This window comes from Phaseolus vulgaris, chromosome 5 (assembly GCF_051622355.1).
Source record: "Phaseolus vulgaris cultivar YP4 chromosome 5, ASM5162235v1, whole genome shotgun sequence".
Lineage (NCBI taxonomy): Eukaryota > Viridiplantae > Streptophyta > Magnoliopsida > Fabales > Fabaceae > Phaseolus > Phaseolus vulgaris.
In genome coordinates, this window is record NC_143502.1 from 37004954 (window position 1) to 37028513 (window position 23560).

The 23560-nt window shown below is 31.9% G+C and overlaps 3 protein-coding genes across 10 annotated transcripts; 2 read left to right on the forward strand and 1 right to left on the reverse strand.

Annotated features, from left to right (window-relative positions):
* Positions 1-2586: 2586 nt before the first annotated feature.
* LOC137835587 (Outer membrane OMP85 family protein) lies at positions 2587-6891 on the reverse strand. 2 transcript variants are annotated; one of them, XM_068644164.1, is made up of 11 exons: positions 6638-6891; positions 6468-6534; positions 6328-6363; positions 6019-6163; positions 5432-5590; positions 5229-5299; positions 5072-5150; positions 4815-4930; positions 4484-4631; positions 3748-3817; positions 2587-3089 (listed from the first exon to the last, which is right to left on the reverse strand). In XM_068644164.1, the coding sequence occupies exons 1-11, from the start codon at positions 6669-6671 to the stop codon at positions 2932-2934; spliced, it is 1083 nt and encodes a 360-aa protein (XP_068500265.1). In that variant the 5' UTR covers positions 6672-6891; the 3' UTR covers positions 2587-2931. The 2 variants fall into 2 exon arrangements, with proteins under 2 accessions (XP_068500265.1, XP_068500266.1); XM_068644165.1 differs by lacking the exon at positions 6328-6363 and having other exon boundaries at positions 6638-6861.
* A 6274-nt stretch (positions 6892-13165) lies between these two features.
* EMB2820 (Cytidine/deoxycytidylate deaminase family protein) lies at positions 13166-22723 on the forward strand. 7 transcript variants are annotated; one of them, XM_068644170.2, is made up of 11 exons: positions 13274-13405; positions 17325-17390; positions 17514-17615; positions 17707-17758; positions 17840-17913; positions 18466-18587; positions 19533-19615; positions 20490-20586; positions 20798-21247; positions 21874-21986; positions 22311-22723. In XM_068644170.2, exons 3-11 carry the CDS (start codon positions 17546-17548, stop codon positions 22486-22488), a joined length of 1239 nt encoding a protein of 412 aa, XP_068500271.1. In that variant the 5' UTR covers positions 13274-13405; positions 17325-17390; positions 17514-17545; the 3' UTR covers positions 22489-22723. The 7 variants fall into 7 exon arrangements, with proteins under 7 accessions (XP_068500269.1, XP_068500271.1, XP_068500268.1 ...); XM_068644169.2 differs by lacking the exon at positions 13274-13405 and adding an exon at positions 14075-14208; XM_068644168.2 differs by lacking the exon at positions 17325-17390 and having other exon boundaries at positions 13166-13405.
* Positions 15012-16409, forward strand: LOC150027607 (pentatricopeptide repeat-containing protein At3g18970-like). Its single transcript, XM_090302430.1, has one exon. It carries the CDS (start codon positions 15012-15014, stop codon positions 16407-16409), a length of 1398 nt encoding a protein of 465 aa, XP_090158556.1.
* Positions 22724-23560: the final 837 nt, after the last annotated feature.

Here is a 23560-nt window from a genome sequence, read left to right on the forward strand (position 1 = left end):
ATGTGAAGTAGTATATCATATGAAGGACTCTTTGTTCCTACACCTCCTCCATACCTTATTGTGTCACCCCATACTAAATATGAAAATACCATTTTATCCTCTTTTTTTCATCCCCTTGGATTTGAAATAATAAGCCTATGGATTAAGTAATCCGGATAAATTCTGGATTACATAATCCGGAAGTCAATTTCATATTTAGAAAACACTTCCAAATTATGTAATCCGGAAGCTAATAACACATCTGGAAAAAATACTTTCGGATTACATAATCCGGAAGCTAATCTTATGTATAGAAAAAACTTCTAAATTATGTAATCTGGAAGCTAATCACAAAAGACTTCTGAATTATATAATCCGAAAGCTAATTCTAAATCTAGAAAAAGACTTCCGGATTATGTAATCCGGAATATTGAAAATGGTATTTTTGAAATAAGAAAAATTTATGGGGTGGCACAAGAAGGTATGGAGGTGCAAGAAGAAGCAGCCCATATGAAGAAAGCCAGCCCAAACAACAAAGTAGTGTTAGCATTTCTTAGTGGGCCGCTTCTTCCAGCACCTCCGTACGTTATTGTGTCATCCTCATAATTTTTTGTATTTCAAAAATGTCTTTTGTACAAAAGTTAAACTGTAACTTATATTTCAGGTTATATAATCTGAGAATCTTTTTCCATATTCTTGATTAGCTTCTTGATTATGTAATTTAAAACTTTTTTCCAGATTTGTGATTAGTTTTTGGGTTAAATAATTTGAAAAAAAAATTTGGATATGAGATTAGCTTCTGGATTATATAATTTATAATATTTTTTTTTTCAAATTGTTTCTAGATTCTATAAATTTGGAGAACACTTGGGAATCCAAAAATATCTTAATATTTTTGAAAAAAAATAAAAATGAAAGATACTCAATTCAATAAGAAACCAACGAAAAAAAAAAGAGTGGGGGTCTTTGGAGTGGCGGAATAAGACAAAATGGAAGAAAAAAAAGATGGAAAAGGTCTATGGAATTTTAAAAATTAATTTATCTTTTTACTAAAGAACAAAATGGTATTTTCATTTAGTAGGGGTCGTAAGAATTGAAGACTTGTTGAATAAATGGTTATCATGTCATGTAGGTACTGACACATAACTTAGTTTTATAATCAAAATAAAGATATACAAGAAAATAAAATGAAAAAAAATACAGTAATAAATTAGCAATCGATTTTCAGTAATCAATCTTTGGATACTCCAGCTCATGACAAACCAAGTTGATACAAACGTATTATTACCAGCTCTGTACCCGTGATATTATATAAACAAATATGATAATAAAAAATTATAATATTACATTTATTACAATATTAATAAATTAAATAGATTACGTAATTCAACATTATTCTTGAAAGTACATCTACAATAAATAAAAAATTAAATTAAAAATTAGATGCAATAATAAATAAAAATTAGATGAAACAATAATAATTTATGTAAGATTTAAATTATTGTAGAAACAAATCTCTTCTATTTTCCACTACATATCTCTTCTATTTTAAATTCTAAAATGGAAACAAAATTAGCTGAATAAATTTATAATTTTAAGTGAGTTGTATTTGCAGCAACATTCATACTTTTATAAGCAGAACAATTTATGCAGTCTAACATTACTCCTCTTACTTTTAAATAACCAACCTTTAGAAAAAATGTTGAGACAAATGAATGAGAAAATAATAGAATCTCATCACAAATTAAGATGATTAGCGAACTTTTATTTGACAGCAAAAACGACATCTTAATTTGATGAAATTTTATTCAAATATTTCTAAAAATATCTTTTATTCAGCTCTTTTCAATTCAGAATGGATGATCTAGACAAAATTTGGAAGATATTTTTGAATTTGAAAATATCTTTAGAATTCTATAATCAAAATATTTTTTTTAAAAAATAATAATAATTTAGAAGATATTTCCAAATTCATAAATATCTTTCCAAATGTAAATTAAAAAAATACATTATAGATTAAAAAATCCAAAAAATATTTCTGTATCTGAAAATACATTCCAAATTTTATAATCCATATAATATATTTATTTTAAGGAAAAAAAATATTTCAAATGACAGAATTCAAAAAATATTTCCAAGGTATTCCAAATTTTACAATCCAAAATTTATTTCTTTAGGGACAAAATGGTATTTTTGCTGGGTGTTTGGAGAATGAAGGTGCATGGAGAAAAAGTCGTTTTAATTAATTTGTTTTCAGAGCTTAACCTTATTAAGTTTGAATTCCAAATTTAGAGTTTATTGGAATAAGCGTATCTATAAGCATTTATAATAATAATAACAATAATAATAATAATAATAATAATAAATTTCTCCATAAAGTAAAACTAATGCGTAAACCTACTAATATAATTTTTACGTTAGCATTGGACTTTTTAGCATGTTTGCATCTTTCAAGATAAGCACCTGTTTTTCAGAAGCACATTGTAAAACTCGATGAAAATAAATTTCAAAACAAAACAATGTAAAACATGCACTCTGTTTATCTCACAGGTACCCTTTCAGTACTTCTTAATTCATGGTACGAACTTTAACCAAAAGAATTCAATCTTGTATGAAGTTTTGTGTGCTTTTATTCATATCGAAGAATGCAATCCTATTTCCTTTCCAATGAAAGCCATTTACAATAAACAATCAACATGTCTGCATCTATTTGCCAAAATCCAAAAGCCTTACAAAATTGCTACCCACCAAATTTCCAACTATTGTAAGAAAAATAACATGATAGTGATTTCCCACTCCACATGAAAAACATACCCTGGAGTTAGAAAAGGTGAGAATGCATGCTGCTTCTTAACTTTGAGAAGCTAGAACTGAAGGCAAAAATATTGTAGCTTCAGAAGCCTCACCATTCCATCTTCCATAGGAGGAATGCACGAGAGATCTAGAATCTCCTCATGAAGGAAGGTTGCTGAGTCCAAAATACAGAGTTCTCTGCTGAAATGCATTAACAGCATAATCAACTTGAAAATGACCAAATTGTGATTTAAATCGAAGCCCATATCCTAATCCAACTCCAGATCCTGGTTTACCCTGCCTCAAAGCTGGATTTCCTGAATTTGTATGACATCAACACAGTCAGAGTTCATTTCACATAATAGCTTATGCACAAGTTAAGAAACCAGCTAATAAAAAATGTAGCACAAGAATGTTTCCATAAATTAACTTATGCATGAGCTGAATTTAGTTTATAAAAAAAATATTACTTTTTTTTCTTTAAATTTTACTGTAAAGTTTATCCGAACAGACCATAAATTTTACTGACAGATGTTGGATCACTTGCATCGATTAAGAATTTATATGACCATCCCACTTAAAAAGAGAGATTGTTTCAACTTTCAAGGCTATTGAGTACCCACACTCATCATAAAACTCAGTAATGGAACTCTGTATAATGAGGAATATTTGCCACCCCAGATTATGGTCTAGCTTTTCGTCTTATGATAGTAGCCCTTATTTTACTACATAAATTATTCTTAGCGATTTCCTCCTACCACTGGAGAGAAAGAATAAGAATCATTAGCACAGTTTTGTTTTGTCCAATCCTAGCTCCGGTATTATTCCACTAAATCCATAGAATGGACTTACACAATTCAGTCCTAGACACCAGAACACACAGTAGAATAATATGAGGAAGACCAGGAATCAAGTGTCCTACTCCTACCACAAACGTAAATTTGCAAGTAATTTGAGCAGAATGATATTACTCACCTGGTACAAGATGACCAGACCGCAAGTCTGTTCCACAATCCAAGAAAATGGCACCCTCCAACATTTTATTCTACATTAGAAAAATACATCAAGTACATTGCATTTAATTTCAACAATAAATGTAATAAAATAGAAAGGAAAGGTGCATGCGTTCAATTCTGTTTATCTGCTTGTGTATGTATAGCAGAAACAATTTTAAAAGGAAAGTGACGAGGTTAGTTTGTCAATAACTTTCATGTTTGTTAAAAGGTAAGGTATGCTCATAAATGGCAGATCCAAGAATATTAAACATCAGTCATATGGAAAAAGTGAAATTTTCAATAGAAATGACAATCCAAAAAATGCTAACTTATTAGGAAATTGCACTTAACATAGCCCTTTAAAGCCAATATGCCATGAGCTTAGCAGAAGCACAAACAAAACATCAGAGAAGATGGTGATTATGATCCTGTCAACTTCTTACCAGATGGGGAATATATTCCCACATATGCCCAAACATTCACTAAAACCAGGGAAGTCCAACATTGCAACAACTAAAGTAGTAAAAGCAGTTCTTGCCAAAGATGATGAATATGGGATCATGCTTACCAGATACAGTAGCACTAGACAAAACAAAACTTTGAAGAAAGATCAAAGGAAGTGCAGTTTAGCAGCACCAGTATATTTTAGGCAAAGGAGGTTATAAATCTGACTGGTTTTACATTATAGGAATGCTGTTAATTATGCTACCACATACCAAAGGGAGTGTCAGTTCACTATTAGCCACCAGACATGATCGCCCAGATCCAACTGCTCCTTCTCCGTACCCTCGCACACTCCCAAGCCCTCCAATAGAAAATGCTTGGTATGGAGCCATGTCCCCGACAATTGAGCCACCTGTTAGTCTGTCACAAGAAAGGGTTGGATGATAGCCAACTGTTTGTCAAACAACCAGAAGAGGAAATAAAAAAGGAATTTTCAAAGCACCAATGCATTATAATGTATTTCCCAGCTCCACATGGTTGTGTCTTAGAATGCACATAATGTTTTCCCTTTCATGTCTCAACTCAACCATGTCAAATACCAACCTTGACAAGAGAAATGCTGGTCCGAGTTTGATTCCCTTCGAAGCAACAAATTTAAATCGATTGAAGATTATCCACTTAGAAAGAACTGGAATACCCTGTTCTATTTGAAGATTAAACTGAAAAAGACAGGCACTAAATCAGTGGAATACAGACACAATAATTTATTGTGATAAACCCACATGCAACTCTAAATGATCCACAATCACAAATCAAAAGGAACTTGGAAGCAAACTGGAAATAAGAAAATATCTTATTACATGAAAAAAGCTATTATCATTCGCCTTCGCAAATTGAGACTCTTGCTTTAACACTACCATACTGTCGTGTGGATTGCCACTGCATCAAGCAATGTACATCATATGATCAAAATCAGTTCAACATCAAGAGAACTGGAATACTAGAATCCTTAATTACCTGCATGTCAAAGGAAATCCGTCATAATCTCTACTTATAGCGCGACCATCATCATTCAATGGACGAACATGCTGCACAATGGTTTACGTCACAGTATTAGTTTCCCATTTTCCTATAACCAAATCAAAGAATACGTAAACCAAAGAAACTAGAGCAAGTAAGGCTTTAATATCATGACAAGTTCATGAAATGTCCAGCTGAACCTCAAACTTTATGCTGGTTGTGCTGCTCCATTTTGAACTAGCTGGTTCCTTCAGATCCATTCCCACTGACAATCGAGATAAATTTATTCCTCCACTACCTGAGCGGGAGAAATTGTTTACAGGGATACCATGGATTCCAATCTCAGGTGAAAGAGAATGCTGGAAGAGGAAAAAGACAACAATTAGTATTTAAGAATGTGCTATAGATTAAGGTACGGTCTAATAAACTTCTTCCTAAACACTTACAAAGACTTCCAAAGAGAGAGAGAAAAAAAAAGTACAATGAATTGAGCTTCTCTAATGTGTTAAAATCAATTTATGCACTTTAACTATTATATAAGTTCTTTCATCTAATCTTCTGAAACTTTTGGAGGAAAAAGTTGATTTTAACTTCAGAAAGAAATTGAATTCATTTACCTTCTTAATTTCTTCTCCTACAAGTGTTTACAGAGAAGATGATCTAAACATGAACTAAATAACGTAGATTTAACCAGCTGAAACAAAGAATCCCATTTAAAAAGAGGCTCGTTGCACAACACTACCTTGCATCATCATCATAAAATATAATGATAATTATAAAAACCAACCTGTAATACAAAAGACTGCTGTGCAAGCCACTCTGGTCGTGGCCTTCTATACGCAACCAAGACATTTGAATCATATAGACCTTTGTCCCACGAAACATCGAGCTTCTCACTTCCACCAAACAAATTTGGGTGTTTGATGCAAAGACTGTTCAGCAAACGAAGTTAAACTATTCATTACACAATCACAAGAAAACCAACCAACACCCTCCAACCAATGCATAACACAAAGCCATCAAGTTTCAAAATTTCGCCATTTAGATTCAACCAAGATTCCTCTCACAAAAAAGGCCAAACTGAGACTCTTCTCACCTCCCAATTACCAATGAAAATGGGCTGCCAGAACTCCTATTAGGGGGAAATGCCAAATAAAAACCACAGAGATATTTGTGAGTTCAAAAATCAAACAAATTAAATTATTTTTTCAAAGACAGTGCAGAAGGAAAGGAAACCTGAGAGTAGGGAGCATCAAAGAAGCGCATAGCTTGTGAGTAAAATCAACATTAACGTCAATCTTTGCTGTAAAACCACTCAAACGAGGAGAAAAAACACGGTCACGCAAAATGATGGAACGAAAAAACAAGAAATGAAAGCTTCTGCAATTTGCATCTTAAGTCTAAACCTTTGCCAGCATGGATGCTCTTCTGAGCTCCCATCCCATCAAACACGCATCAACCATTAAATTGAAGACACAATAATTGGGCCAACACAATACACCCCAAAATGTTAGAACGATTATATAGTAGAGACAATGCACCGTTTTGTTCCGTAACGTTGGCAAAACAACAACCAACGACGGTGTCGTGTTTATTCTGTTCCTAGCTTTCTACTTCTGTTATCCCTTTCGTTTCTCCACACTCCACGACCATTGCACTTGCACGTGACACGACACTCCCGTTGCTATTTGGGCCTTAGATTTGCCCAAACTCACTATTGCTTCTTCCACCCCATAATTTCCAGCGTACCTCCATTAGACTTTAAAAAATCTAAATTGCTCATGTTTAATTTTTTTAATTGTGACATTCCGAACTACATTCCTGTGTCTAAAAATATAAAAAAATATATAAATTAGATTATATAATTCCGAATATATTTCTAAATCTAAAAATATATTCTACATTTATTGATTAAGTAATCTCGAAACAGTATGTTACATTGTAGCATTCAAATTTGTTTGTGCATTGTACCATCTAAAAATATATTTTAAATTATACAACTTAAAATATGTTTTCAAATTCTACTATTCATAATAAATTTTTAGATTATATAATTAAAAAATGTATAAGAGTATATTTTTGAATTCTTATTGTAAAATTTAAAATAGATTCCAAATTATCCCATTTGAAATTTTTTTCTAAAAAAAACTGCTCCCAAACTATTGTTAGTCTTTCAGCATGAAAAAGTCTTCTTACACCTTTTTCAATAAAAAGAAGAGAGTATAATTACCTATTTCTTTAAAAGTGTACTAAATAACATTTATATTTTTCTAATTTTAAAATAAAAACTTATTTTTCTTATACTTTTCATTTCTTTTTATATTGTTAATAAAAGAACACTCACATTCTATATTTTTTAAATAAATACTAACAGATTTTATATTTTTAACTAATAATATTTATCTTGCTTTTATTATATTGACATTCATCTATCTTGTTTTATTTATAAGAGCAAAATTAGTATTATATCAGTGTATATTGTTAATAAATTGAGGTTACTTTAGTACATATATATGATGTCGTAGGATCAAGTCTTTTTTCATGCTATTTTTTTAGCTTATTTCATTAAATACAATTTTTTTTAATAGTATATAAGTTGCTATACATATAATTTTATAAATTATTTTTATAAGATTAAATTACATTATAAAAAAAATTAAAAAATGAAATATCTTACAATCTAACAAAACTATAATAAAATTTATAAATTCTTTTGTACATAAATATGGAGACCAAATATTGAGGTGTACTGGAGAATGATAATTGAATTTAATAAAAGTTTAAATTTTTTTTAATGAATTAGGTTATTTTGTACGAGTTAGGACTATAATGATGAATAAGTGTCTTTTATAGAGTCGCATTCTCATTTGCTACAAAATGAAAAACATAAATCATGTTACGTGTGAGACAATAATTATCAACTAAATGAATATTCAAATAGTCTAAACTATAGTCTTGTATTTAAATATTAATAAACCAAAATTGAGATTATATGACACTTGATCATTATTTAATTTTTTTTAAATGTTTATAAGTGATGTTGGATTTATAGATAGTTTATTTTGATACGATACTTTTATTATCTACTCGATAATTTATAATAGTTATGTTTTTCTTTTTATTATGTATTTTAGATCATCGTAATTTGTAATTATTATGTGAATTTGATAGTATATAATATTGTGTTATGATTATGGTTATCTGGTTGTGTTTGGATTGTGCAATGAAAGTTTGAGAATTTGAGAGAGTAAATGTGTAACTATTTAAGAGAAAAGTGTGAATAAAGTGGGTGAGCTTAGGTTGGAGGCATTTTAGAATGAATTTGTGAGAAGAGTTGACTGAAGTTTGTGAGTGATGTAATGGTTGTGGATAATTTTTTAATTTTTATAAAAGATGTAAAATGTAAGTTTACAAATTTACCTTTATATTTAAAAATATTTAAATAATAAAATATTATATATTTTTGTGTAGGTTTGACTTAATTAAAATATTGTAAATTATTTTCGGTATAGTTGAATATTTATTTTAGTATCGTTGAATGATTATTTTTAAAAAATATGAGTTATTTAATATTGTCGAAACATAAAAATAATATTATCCAAACATATATATATATATCGTTATATTTATTTATACATCTTGAAAGTTTTTTGTATTAATTGAATTAGATTGTATACATAACCATATAGATTTTTAGAAGACATTGTGTATAGTGAAATGTACAATAAATTCATTGTAAATAAAAGAAAATATATAAAACAAATGAAATATCATACAATGATTGGAAAACTGATATTATTGCATGAATGACACATCTATTTTATAATAACATTTTCTTTTAGGTGTTGTGTCACCCCAATATATTAGTTATTAATAAATAATACAATTTTTCTTAACCTTCCAATTAGTTAGAACATTTTAGACCTTAAGTCGTCGCCACTCGCTTTCATCTAATGACTCAAAATCAACAAGACCCAAATTTGGTCCTTAAACTTGTTTCGTGCAAAGCAAAAATTAAGGATAAAATAGGAAAACACCACCATCCTACGTAATTTCGCCCTCCAATCTTTGTATATAAGGAGGGAGAAAGAAATCACTGTTCACGCGGATTCACTCTCCCTCATTTCCTACACGCTCCTTTATCCAAACCATGAATATCTCTTCACATTCTTCCTCTTAACCCTTGAAGCAAATAGAGTTATAAAATTCAAAATTTTGCTTCTTTCCGCACCTCTATAGATTCTTACGGCACCCCCATAAGTTTTATAATTCCAAAGTTACTTTTATGTAAAAAGTTAAAATGTTTGAAGGTTTGGTTAATGAGATGTGCTTTTTTATATATTATGCACTTTGCTGAATTACACCATCCATAATTAATTGAAATGTTTGTGGACATTTTGGATTAGGCAATTCATAACTTGTTCTTGAATCCAATAAAATGTTATGGATTAATCAATCCATAATGCAAATTTATATTTCAAATTATCTAATTCAAAACATGTGTTATCTTAAAATATATTTTGGATTATGTAATCACAAAGCCAATTTATAATTCGGAAGCCTTTTTTAGATTGATAGAATCTCTAACTTTTTTTGAAAACACACATTATGGATTACATAATCCAAAATATTTTTTGAATTAAAAAAACATTATGGACACGTAATCCATAAGCCTCTTCCACATACAAAAATAACTTCCATATTATGTAATTTGAAATGTATTTTTTTTTACCGAAGGGTTAAAATGTATTTTCACATAAAGTGGGGTACCATAAGAATGTATGGAGGTGTCATCCCGTCAGAGAAGAAAGTAATTCTCGTTTTTTTATTTTAAAATTGATAATCCGTAATATTTGTGGAAATAACAAATTCAAAATAAAATGGGAGAATACATGCATATTATATTGCAAAAAGGGATGTCCGTAACCTATTTATAGGAAGGACAATACATAATCATTTCAGAATATATTTTCTATAATACATTTTATGAATTATGGATTTTTCATTCCGAAATTCAAAAAATGTGTTATGAAAAAGGTATTCCATAAATATATTTTTGTCTTGGATTTTCTATTCCCAAAACACCATTTGCTTACAAAAAGTCCCATATTCCAAAATCACCCTAAATTGTCAAGGATTATTTGGGTATTTTGAAAAAGGCAGATTCTCCCTGCACCCAATCAAATATGATTGAGACCCAATTATGTGAAAAAACCAAACTAACCTTAATAACATGAAAATTAAGGTTTTTTGTAGCCCCCTTAGTTTTCCTTGCACCCAACACACTGCAACCCCCTTCATTTTCAATCTTTTTGCAACTTTTTTCTTTGTATCGTTTCCCGTTCAGTAGCGGTGCTTACCTGTGGCGAAGACCAACCAAACAACGACGTCGATTGTGGTGGTGGTGGTGATCAGTGAGGCGGCATCGTCTGTGACGGAGTTGGACGGCAAGAGAGAACGAAGTTACCAAAGAAGAGACAACACACAAAAAAAGTGAGTTTTCTTGTTGTCATTGCCTTCTGGATATATTTATGCGGAATACCTTTATGTGCTGCGAATAATTTTATCTGGAATTGGTTTTTGTTCTAGATGTGGATTATCCAAAAGTGTGAGTTTGTACTGCGGATGCCTATGTCCGAAAGTTTTTTCATTGTTCCGAATATGGGTTATCCAGAAGTGTAACTTTGTGTTGTGATGTATATGTCCGAAAGTTTTTTCAAAATCCTTAACTCTGAATATTAATATCCATATTACACTAAAAACGGCACGTCCACCACCACACTAAAATCACCTACGCAACTCTAACAAGCACCAACCAAAGTTTCTCTCTGCACCCTACACCTTTTTCAAAATGAAGAAGACAAGGACATAATTGAGTTTTAAAAAGTTCGTCGGGTGCAGGAAACAATTGTCTTTGAAAAATGTAGGAGTGCAGGAAGAAACACCATTCCATATAAACACCACTTCCTTTATAAGAGTTATTGGGCCCATCTGTTTGGCCCATAGTTTTTACCAATTCACATGCATTTTTTACATCCACATCCCACCAGCTTTTGCCTTTTGTAAAAGGCAGTCCACACTCTTGTGAAAAGACTAAATCGCCCTTATTAGTTTTTAAAATTCCAGAAATATCCTTAACCTAAAAAAATTCTAAAGAGGCGCAGGCAAGGATGCTCTCTTGCGCAGCCGTGTCTTTCATGTTCCAACAACAACACACTTTCATGTTCTAGCAGTAGTGCGGCACCTCCAAATCCTTCTCCTTCAGTCTCACATTTTTTGTTGGTGATTTAGAGTGTTATTGACAAAGGTAAGTAAATTTCTTTGCTTTCGGATCTGCACATCCGTTTTTTTTTATGGAATTTTGTTTTCGTAAGTGTTTTCTTCCATTCTATATTATAGAATCCGATAGAATTTATGATCACAAAATACGGTAAAATCTCAAATTTTTGCTTCCAGTAAAATCCTGAATTTGTGAATCCATGAAGGTTTCGAATTTGTGGATCCAGGAAGCTTCCAAATTTGTGGATCCGGATTTGTGTTTTTATGGTCATCCTTTCTTCAACATATAAAACTTCATCAAAAGATTTTTTCTATCTTCAAATATGATTTTGCAATGAGCTTCTTTTTTTCTTCTTTTAATATGTTTTTTTGGTTTATAGTTTATTTATATTTGTTTAGTAGAAATGATACAATGCTTTTTTTCTCTCTTTTGGTTTCAATAGAATTTTATATTTGCTGTTTTTTGTTTGTATTGGTTCAACATCTTATTCATTAGTTTGTAATTTGGTTTAACTTGAATGGTGTAATTGAACAGTAATGGTTAAGACTAGGGGAGGAGGTTCACAAGGTGATCGTCTGCGTCCCACAGTCTTTGTTAGAAGAAGACATGTTAATGAAGATGAAAAACATGAAGAACATGGATAATGACTTCTCAATATCATCATCATCCCACAGATCAACCCCATCATATAATTCTTGTTCAAATTCATCACTACTGTCTATGCTTCAACAAATAAAATAAAAAATGAAACAAAATCATTACATTTCGGATCCATGAATCCATAAGTCAAAAACATTATTCCGGTTTCCAACAAACCATAATTCAAAAAAACCATTTCGGATTCAGGAATCCATAACACAAAAAAATAATTATGGATTCATAAACCCATAATGCAAGTGATGCATTCCGGATTCAGGAATCCATAACACAAAAAAACAATTCCGGATCCACCAATCCATAATGCAATTTAGGCTTCCGGATTCAACACTCCGAAAAACAACAATTTATGACCTTTTACCTTCCGAAACACCCCTCATTCGGAAAACACAATTTAACCAATTCCAGATTCATGAATCTTGATTATATTACCGGATCCCGATATCCCCTTTTGAAATTAAAGGTCAAGGTTAATGTTGGAATATTTAAAATTGTGGGGGTGCAGGAAGAAAAATGTGGGGGTGCAGGAAGAAGAAGCCTTTGTAAAAAGCTTGGGCCCATTAGATTAAATTAAAAAGAATAATATAAAATAATAATTTACTAAATATATCGTACGTGTGTATCTGAGCAAAACAATTGTTAGCGACAACCCTTCCAGTTCAAGTATAAATTTTTTCTTTCATGGAATTACTTTCAATTAAAATTTAAAAAAGGAAGAATTTTTTAAATATATAATTTTATTGTTGTATTAAAAATCAGAGTGCAGAATTTGAATTCTCACTCTCCTATTACACTAAATATTTCTCCCCTTCTCCATCTCACCCCCTATATTCACAATTATAAAAATTTCTCTCAATTATCTCAAACTTTTTTTTTACTTTAACATGTACAGTTAATATTATTAACTGCTGATTCATTTTAATATAATCTATTTTATCTTTTTCTTTAATCGAAATTCAATAGTCTTTTAAAAAATCTAATGAGTTAGAATTGGGCCATAACCATAAGTCCATGATTCTTCAATCTTCACAATAACCAAGCTCAAAAGTTCAGCGGTGTTGATCAGTTGTTGCAACCAAAAACCCTCCCCTGCTTCAGTCACACTCTTTTGCATCTCAATTCTCGAACAGGTTGTAGTTTGTCTGCAACAATATTGCTTCCGCTATCGTCTTCTTCATCCACTGCAATTCCTTCCAGCAACTGCCAAGTTCTCACTCGATATTTGTACCTGACAGAGGTAATTTTTCTCTTTTTTCTCCGATGATTCCTTGCAATCTGTTATTTATCACTTACCTCCTACATTAATAGTTCATTGATATCTGTGGTCCTGTTGATTTAGTTCATCTGCGTTTCATAGTTAGTTAATATGCTTAATTGGATGTGTCACGACGATTAAGATTTGATGCATCTCAATCATCATCTCCATCTTCATCAGAATCTATTAACATAAAAGTTATTTTCAGAGTATTTAAAGTATTTTTTAATTCCTGGAAAAATATGTTTGAATTTAAATATTCTTCTACTCATATTTTTTTGAACAATAATTATATTTTACTTTTTTACCATTTTCATCAATATCTATTCATACTTACATTTAATATCCCATCTATTTTTATTTTTTGAGATTTTTACTTCTATGGTGATAGAATAGAAGATGCACTTGGATTAACCTAATTGAATTTCACCTGCTCCAAATCTAATTTCTGTTAAAATAAAATAAACTTCATAGTAAGTTTTCTCAGTTGAAAAAAAACAGAGAGCATTCCAAACAACAAAAAGTCTGCACCTCAATTAAATAAAAAAATTAAAAAAAATCAATTTGGAATCATCTTTATATTCTGCAGCGCAATAAAAAAAAAAAACAGAATCCTATTACCCTAAATCACACCGCAATTGCCGCACGAACGTACGAACCGCCACCACCCCGCGACCTAACCGCCACCACCGCCGCACTCGTTCAGAGAAGACGCACCACCTCCGCGCACTCCACAGAAGACGCAAAGTGAAACCAAAACGAAAACGAAACGCGAAATCCTAAAGGTCAGTTTATTTCATTTAATTTTCCCCATTCAGAAGGACACTGTTGTGAGTTAAAACGAAAACCCAGTTGAACTGGCACCGAGTTCATTACCTAGCCGGTGTATGACTTGTATACACAAATTTTATGTATATGAAAATAAGTCATTTTCAAGCAATTAAGTGTATAGCTTAAAAGAGTACACACAAATTTAATGTGTATGAACAGAAGTACAAGGCCCAAAAAGGATGGGAAAAAGCACGAGCAAATGTGCACTGCTTGAGTGATGGAAATTGCTTATTAGATTTTGTTTTTTACTGTGGCTTGTTCTTTTGATTAAAAATTAACTTGTATAGGGTTGGGGATGTTCCACATTTATTCGTTTTAATGGAAAAAATGAATTTCAATTTTATATGGCACTAACTACTAAGATCTAATTCTGGGGTTTTTTACGTAATTACTCGTGTCGTGATTAGTTTGTTTACAAATGAAGAAATGACTGAGAAGCCTCGGAGCATTCTACTAAATTGAGTTAAGGATATTCTTGGATGAATGAGGATGAATTCCATGTAGAAGTTATTTATCAGAATTGGATAGACGACCAGAGTGCTTGGGTATGGGGATGGTGCTACCCTAACAGATTTGTAGGGTTCTAAATCATCATCATCTTCCTTTTGTGATCTGCACATTAAATTTCAGGATAAGTTTAATGTTTGGTGTCAAATGAAGGTGAAAGGCGAAATTTGATAAGGCAGAACTCTCAAACATCAAAACTGATCTCTTGAGCTGAGAATTTTAATATTCTTTTATGGGCATAATTTAACTCATGCGCCTTCCAAGACTTAGATGTATTTCTTTCTTATATTCTTTTCGCAAAGAGTCCGAAAATATAAAGCAAATTCATGCCCAGTTAATTACTAATGGCCTGAAATTGCCCGCCTTCTTGGCCAAGTTAATTGAGCATTATTGTGGCTCACCAGACTCACACATTACTAATAATGCACATTTAGTGTTCCAGTACTTTGACAAGCCAGACTTGTTTCTCTTTAATACTTTGATAAGATGTGCTAAACCCAATGATTCTATTATAATTTTCCAAGATGAGTTTTCTCGGGGACTCCTGTTTTTTGATGATTACACTTACAATTTTGTTCTTGGAGCCTGTGCTCGCTCACCGTCAGCTTCAACATTGTGGGTAGGTAGACAACTACATTCCCTGATAGTAAAGCATGGGGTTGGGTCAAATATTTTGGTTTCGACTACCAAAATATACTTTTATTCGAGTAACAAAGATATTATCTCAGCCCGACGAGTGTTTGATGAAATGCCAATGAGAACCAGTGTTACGTGGAATGCTATGATAACAGGTTATTCTTCCCTTAAAGAAGGGAACAAGCAATATGCTGTCAATGCAATATCATTGTTTAATGACATGTTGGTTGATGTACGTGGAATTAAACCAACAGATACAACTGTAGTTGCTGTGCTTTCAGCAGTTTCTCAAATGGGTTTGCTGGAAACTGGTGCTTGCATGCATGCATTTGCAGAAAAGACATTGTGTACTGAAGATGATGTGTTTATTGGGACTGTTCTTGTTGATATGTACTCAAAATGTGGATGCCTTGATAGTGCCCTGTCTGTCTTCAGGCGCATGAACCAGAAGAATATCTTGACTTGGACGGCATTGACTACTGGCCTAGCCATCCATGGGAAAGGAAAACAAGCCTTGGAGGTTTTATATAAGATGGGAGATTATGGTGTGAAGCCAAATGAAGCAACTTTTACTAGCTTCTTGTCTGCTTGTTGTCATAGTGGGCTTATGGAAGAAGGCCTTCAATTTTTCCATGAAATGAAGAGAACATTTAGTGTGACACCTCAGATACAACATTATGGTTGCATTGTTGACCTTCTTGGCCGTGCTGGAAAGTTAAAAGAAGCATATGAATTTATCATGCAGATGCCAATTAATCCTGATGATGTAATATGGAGGATTCTGCTAGGTGCATGCAAGATTCACGAGGATGTTGTGATGGGAGAGAAGGTGGGGAAATTTCTTCTCCAGTTAGAAGAATGGAGTCATCCAGAGTTGACGTCAAAGAGTCAGGACTATGTAGCTCTGTCAAATGTTTATGCTTTAGCAGAAAGGTGGGTCGATGTTGAAGCTGTAAGGAAACAAATGAGAGCTAAGAGTATCTCAAATAAGGCTGGTTGTAGCACTGTTTAAACTGTCAGCATGGCTATGTTGGAATGATAAATTGATATTTGATTCTTTTCAAAAAAGTATCCTAGCAAGACAATAAATCCATTTGGCAATGAATAGTTGGAGCGGCTGAGACTAAAAGCAATAGCATAGAAATAGTAACAATGGTAAGTATACAGTGCAGGAAAAAGTACTATTTTCTTCAACAGATTGGAAATACGAGATGTTCTAACAGCAATTTTTGTGGGATATAACGTAACCAAATGTGTATAAATGATGCAGAGGCATGCTACTAGTATTAGTGTTATTGACTTATTCCTCAGGTTAATTGTTTATTTAGGTTTCCTTAGGTTTTCTTTAGTTTCGTGATGGTAATGAGGCATAGATGATAATTTTATTTTAAAATTATTATTTTTATTTGAGTTTATATTTTAACTAATTATTTTTAAATAAATTTATTTAAAATTAAGAAAATATCTATAATTATTTATGGATATAAAAAAATATGCAAAAAAATTTCATGACTTCTAGATAAATAGGAATGGCAAATACATGAACATTATAAGTGAATGTCACCAAATTTTATGGCTCTTTCATGTTTAAATATAATCATAAAGAAAGATGACTGAAAATGACACTATGTCTATGCAGCTCCATGAACATTTCTACTACATCAACTTTACTCATTTTAGTAAACTTTGTCAAAGTTGCACAATGTAATCTACTTTACCGGAAATTTCCATTATTCTGTCTTTCATTTCTTCTTATTTATGTCGCCAAACTATTTTTTGTGCTGACTTCATTTTCTGCAGACCTTCGCATAATTTAAATATTCACTTTGTCAAATTTTCTAACATAATGTTGATGGTTAAAGAGTGATCAGTTTTATATTTTGTATACTTTTCATAATGTTTTCTATTTTTTGTGTACTTTTATTAGGTAATTTTTTCTATTCTTTTCTTTGCTTATGGTTGGTGGGCCAACTTGTTTAATCAACCAACTATGGTGAGTTAGCCAGGTTGTATATATTTTGGCTTGTTACCAAAGTGAGCTAACCCAATGTAGACTAAATTTTGACAATCTAATGTATGGTGATCCAACCTACCTGTTAACTCCATTCGGCTTCAGGCTCCAGGGGAAAAGCAGAACAAGATCAGGGAATGACGAATAACTGCTTGATTGTGCACATCCCGGACCAGCAGCCATATGACCTTCACCACCAACCCACTGGTCACTTTATCAAAACCCATTAGTTGGAGATTTGGTTTCTTTATTTGGAATTCATTGAATTGAAAAAATCATTTTTTTTGTTTCTATGCAGAGAGTGTTTTTGCTTCTGCCATCAACCCTAAGCATGCCAACCAAATTGTGAGGTTAGCTCCCCACCAAAATCTTCATGTCTTTGCTTCAGTTTTGTGTGCTGATCAATGGAAGTTGTTTGAATTTCTTGTTAGGCGTCTGAATCAGATAGTACCGCTCGATGATCTCCGTCATGTGAAACGAATTCAAAAGAATGTTCTTGAAGGAGGTGAATGGTTGTCATTGTAGAAACTCTTATTCCCCCTTTCCAACCCACAATATTATGTGCAAGGAAAATTTGTCTTTTTCTTTTTTTCATTTTTAAGAAAATGTAAGATTAGAGTGTTTTATTTTTGTTTCAGCTTACAAACATAAGTCAAATATTTTTTGCACACTCATTCCCAACTATGTGAAAGTGAAATAAATAGAAAAAGTTCATTGATTTTAAAACATGGTTTGAATGTGAGTCCTACTAAACTATGCTTATAAAAAATCATCAACTGTTATGGAATCTTTTTGTTGTTGTAAATTTTAATGAAGCGATGTATAAATGTATATTAGATGGTTTGATTAACACAACATTCTTCATCGTTGCACATAGAGCTAGGTCTTCATTGCTTTATTCAGAACATAAAGGTTAACTTTTACTTATAGTTGTTATATAGTGTCCTTATGTGCCTATTTGTATAAGCATATTTAAATTGCTTTATTATTTGTTAATATGGGATATGGATTGGAAACCACCAATAAAGTTGCTTGTGACATGGGGAATGTTTGTCAGGAGAAATACAGCTATTGGTGATCTTGTGCGTGGCCTCTGAAGGCAACAATCAGTTGGATAGCATGCCACCTCATCTTCAAGAGTTGATAAGTTCCTATCAGTTGAGTCCTTTTATCACAAAAGTGGGTCTTTCTTTGTTTTGGTGTTTCTTTTTACTCTAATTAATGCATTCTTCGATTATGGTTTGCTCTAAGGTAAAATATAGGATGAATTTATCATATATTTATATTGATATATAAACAATCATGAAAAGTTTTGTCGTTTTGGTTTGATTGTTGTAATTATAATGAAGCTTCAAAGCTATCTGATATTTATAGCAGAGTGGATGATCAGTAGCTTTTATGTGAAAATAATTCCATATGTTCATTCTCGGTTCTGCATCTATTATTAAAATATAATCTGACAGTACCAACATTTTTTCTTCCTTTTTTTGTCTTCTAAAGCTCACTAAGTACCTATTTGTTTGATCTGCTGTGTTGATAAAAATTGGGTTGGAGTGATTAGAATAGATTTTGTTTAATGCAAATTCTATTTAGTTTTTTGATAATTCCAAATTCAATTCTGTGATGAGTAGAATTGATTTTGTGTGAACTGAAATTTTTTAACTTTTCCATTAGGCAGTATCAAATATTGGTGCTGGGTGTGGTGGTACCCAGAAATGATTATCTACACTCTAAAGCCAATTTTACTTTACCTACTAAACAACCCATTCTGAACTCACTACTGAAATATCATAGTCAATCACAAATCAGTTTTACCATAGAACAAAACAAAAACAGAGGATAAATGATTAGATTTGAAAGAAACAAGAAACCTTGATGTTGGAAATCATTGGTCTATATGCGAGTGGAGTTTTAGTTTTCTGTGCTGATCAAATGACGCATACAAATATCTAGGACTGTGTTAGTTAAATGGCCATCATTTGATGGTCCACTATTAATGAAGACTAAGATTATTGATTAATTTTTGAAATTATGGTCAATTCTGGTTAGAATTCTAGGAATCTTGGTCTTATTGTGTTTGCAAAAGTTATAGTGTGCATTAAATTTGAATTTAATCAACATTAGGTCTGCAAATATGTTGCAACATCAAAAGAAGAGTGGCAAGAACAATGCAAATTTTGGCCAACATCGTATCACCCAAGGACCTAGTAAGTTTCATTTCACTATCTCTTTATTTATTTGCTCATTTATATTGTTTCAAACACATCGCTTTCTTGTATCAAATTTCATAAACTGTTTGGTTTAGTTTGAGTATATTCAAGTCAAGTAGTATATGTGGTGGAATCTTTTATCAAATGAACTGACCAATCCATGTTAAATGAAAAGTCCATGGAAAACATCCTTCGACTTGATAAGCTGATTTGCAAGATGCTCAGACACTTATCTGTTAGGCACTAAATGCACGCAAGCGGTTTTTAAAAGGTATTTAGCAATTATGTGTAGTTGGTTCAGTATACAATAGTTATAATTATCGGCCACTTCCTAGATGAAAACTATAAAGTGGCACAAGCATCCTTGTGTTTATAACATCGACTTTGTAGTTATTACTTTTAGTTTTTATAGCTGAAAAAGATTCATAAATAACCTAGGTATGCTTACATTTTTTTTTATATTTCTTGTAGTTATAGTATCTGATGTATATACTATGGGTAAAAACAGGGGTGTTATGTATTGACTAGGCAAGTGCCAAAAGGGGATTTTAGAAATTTTGGACTGTTTAGATTTTGGCTGGATTTTATAGAACCCTTTGGTGCATTGAGATATTATAGTCTTATAGTTGTTGGATACACTGGAAAAATTATGATAATCATCAAACTTCTACCAAACTCATCAACATGTGCTGTTTTTTTTTGGGAGGGGGGAATGAAATCTTGTTGATAACATGTGTTGCATATCTCAAGTCTCAACATTCTATTTGGTTCCTATTTAGTTAATAATCTCATTGAATGAGAAGAAAAACCTTCTCTTGTATGGTAATAGCTGTCTTTGCATGTTGGGTTTGACATTTTTAATCAACTACAGCAACATTGATGGCATTACTGGATTTAGCGAGGAGGACTCACAATCAGTTTTGAAGTTTATGCAATCGGCTGTTGAGTTGGCAAAATCTAACGACTTGGTAAGTGTGCAAATTTTTTCCTTTTCAAACAATTTGTGGACATGAAATAATGCTTTTGTTCTTATTAGTTTTCGCTTGATGTGTAATAGCTAGAGTTATTTTTAATTTGGTCCCTTTATTCTTTGCTGAATTAGTAAGGCTAGCTTTGGTTAAAGTGGTCCTACTAGTAAATTTCAAATTCAACTGTTGCATACTAAATTTGATGTTTTAGGTAGTCAATGCTGCAGTGATAGTGGATCCTTCAACTAAGGAAATCATTTCAAGTGCATGTGATCAGATTTATGCTTGGAACTCTTGCAAAGATGACAGCTGTTATGGAAAGCCGGAATCATTTAGTTCCCATCTCAATATTTCTAGTACATGTGATCCCCATGAACCATTGCATTCAAACAGTTCCTCCAATTGGCTTAAACAACCATATACAGGTGTTGCCTGTTTATATATTCGGCGATGGGCTGAGCATCCATCTCATCCACACAGTTCATATTTTTGGCACCCTTTGCGACATGCTGCCACTGTAGCTATAGAATCATCTGCTGCCAGGGATAGAAACCTTTTTCCCAGTGAGGGAACCAATGAAGCAAGTTATCAGGAATTGGATAGTGAGAATGCTTCTTGGACTAGCTCTCCTGCAAAGAGACAGAAAACTGTGTGTGGAAATGTAAGTTTGCCTACACCTGATATAATTTAAGGAATCTGGATGGTGTATAATTTAATAATCAATTGCAGCTACCATCTGTTTTTAGTGTTAACCACGTCACTCCAATAAAAATATTAAAAACTCGCTAAACTCCTTGTGTGACTTTCTTAGTTTGAGTTCATGTAACTTATTCTGTCGTAAGCTTTATGGAGTTTTCTTGTGACCTTAACCGATCACGGTGTTCCTGGTTTTATCAAGCCTGCAATATTGTTTGGGTGGATAGGTGTATGTTGAGTTAGGCCTTTTTAAGCAGATATTGATCGGGATTAGGTTCTTTTTAAGTTGGTTCTTTTTAAGCCCGAGTTCTAAGAGTATTATATTATGCAGAAGGCAAAGAAGGTAGAACCATGATAATCAATTGTTCATATCTTTACTTGGTGTGTTTAATATCATTACAAAACAACTTTCCAAATAATGCTCCGGGTGAAAACTATGATAAGGAATTGTTCATATGTAGACCCCTAATGAAGCATCTCACACCAAATCCATTAATTCGCCATTGGCATTTCCCTGGAGTATATGTGTTGATTATTGCGTTGAATATATTTTGTGAAAAGCTTTATTTGTGTTCAATTATGGTGTTTCAGGATGTGGATGATGATAAATTGAATGCTTGCACTCAGCCTTCTGGGCAGCCGTCAGCGCGACCGTACTTATGCACTGGTTATGACATATATCTTGTTTGGGAACCATGCGCTATGTAAGCTTATAGACAAGACAGTTCTATAACTTTGAATCATTTGTATGTATTTGGTGAATTCCTTTGAGGTCTAAATTGGCCTCGTTTACACCCGTCAAAGAAGGGGGAATATCAAGAAAAGAGGCTGTCAATTCATTCTGAGTGATTCTCCTTTCTTTTTGAATGGCATGAGGGAATTCCCCTTGTTGATTCATAGAATAGAGGAAATTCTTTAATTCTGATTCGCCCTTGTTTACATTGAGTTTCCCTTTCAAATAGCTAACTTTTTCCGAAGTAGTTATTTTATGACATGCTGACCTTAATTTGCTTTCCACTGTATGTCAGGTGTGCAATGGCCCTTGTTCATCAGAGAATTAGACGAATATTTTATGCTTTTCCAAATCCTAATGCGGGTGCCTTGGGCAGTGTTCACAGATTACAAGGACAGAAAAGCTTAAACCATCATTATGCTGTTTTCAGGGTTTTGTTACCTGAAGAAGCCCTGCATAAGTCTCATGTTTAAGTTGCAGAGGATTTATTCCTGAATTTTGAATGACACTGTTTTCTAATTATTTGGACTGCTTTCTGATATTAATGACTAATAGGAAAGGCTAACGAGACTTTTTCTAATTTATTCTTTCTAACAATTTATCTATATTTAGTTGAAATTTGTTGCAAATGACAATTGTGGAATGAACGGTCACTTGTAGTTTTGTAATTTTCAATAGTTTAGCTTAAAAAATGTTTAGTTCTGCAAATACGCCTCTGTCTATTCTCAGTCTTGCATAAATATATAAGTTTTGAATTTATGATATTTTCCAACCATCTTTTTAATCCATACTGCGAATTATATTTAGTTTAATACGAGCAATACTAAATATTAGTTAGTATGATTAATAAAACAGAATTTTTACTTTTATCATTTTATATTTTACCTAAATATTGTATTTTTTAATTAAACAATATATTTAACTTAAAAGTTTATTTTTTTTTCAACATATTAATTTTGATATTATAATATTAAATTATTATAAAATATTTTTTAATATATTATAAATAGGAATTTTATTTCTAAGGGCAATAAATATTTTACATTTTAGAATTAATAATTATAATATATTAAATTGCGTGCAATATTAAAAAATAGTAATTACTATTTTTTTCTAACCTTCAAAATTTTGAAATTAATATAACATAATTGACTTGTTTATCTTTTAAATTCTGACATATATTATCTTGTCTTATTTTAGTTTCTGTAAGTCTCTTGTTGCTTTTAAATTGATTTGTATACGTTATTTTAGTAAAAAAAATGGACTCTTGATTGCTTTTACATTGACTTCTATACCTTATTTTATTAAAAATGTAAGTTTGTTGCGTTTAAGATTTGAAGTTTAGGGTTCACGATTTTGGAATAATCCATCCATTTATGTTTTTTATTAATATGTTCTTTTGTGTTTGGATGAGTCAGTCATTCGGTCACATCCGTGTTAAAATATAAATCGGGATCATACTATAAATCAGTTAGTAACTGATATTTGATTGATTCAGTCCATCACAACAAGGACCCACGACTAAACACTATAAATAAGCCCTTT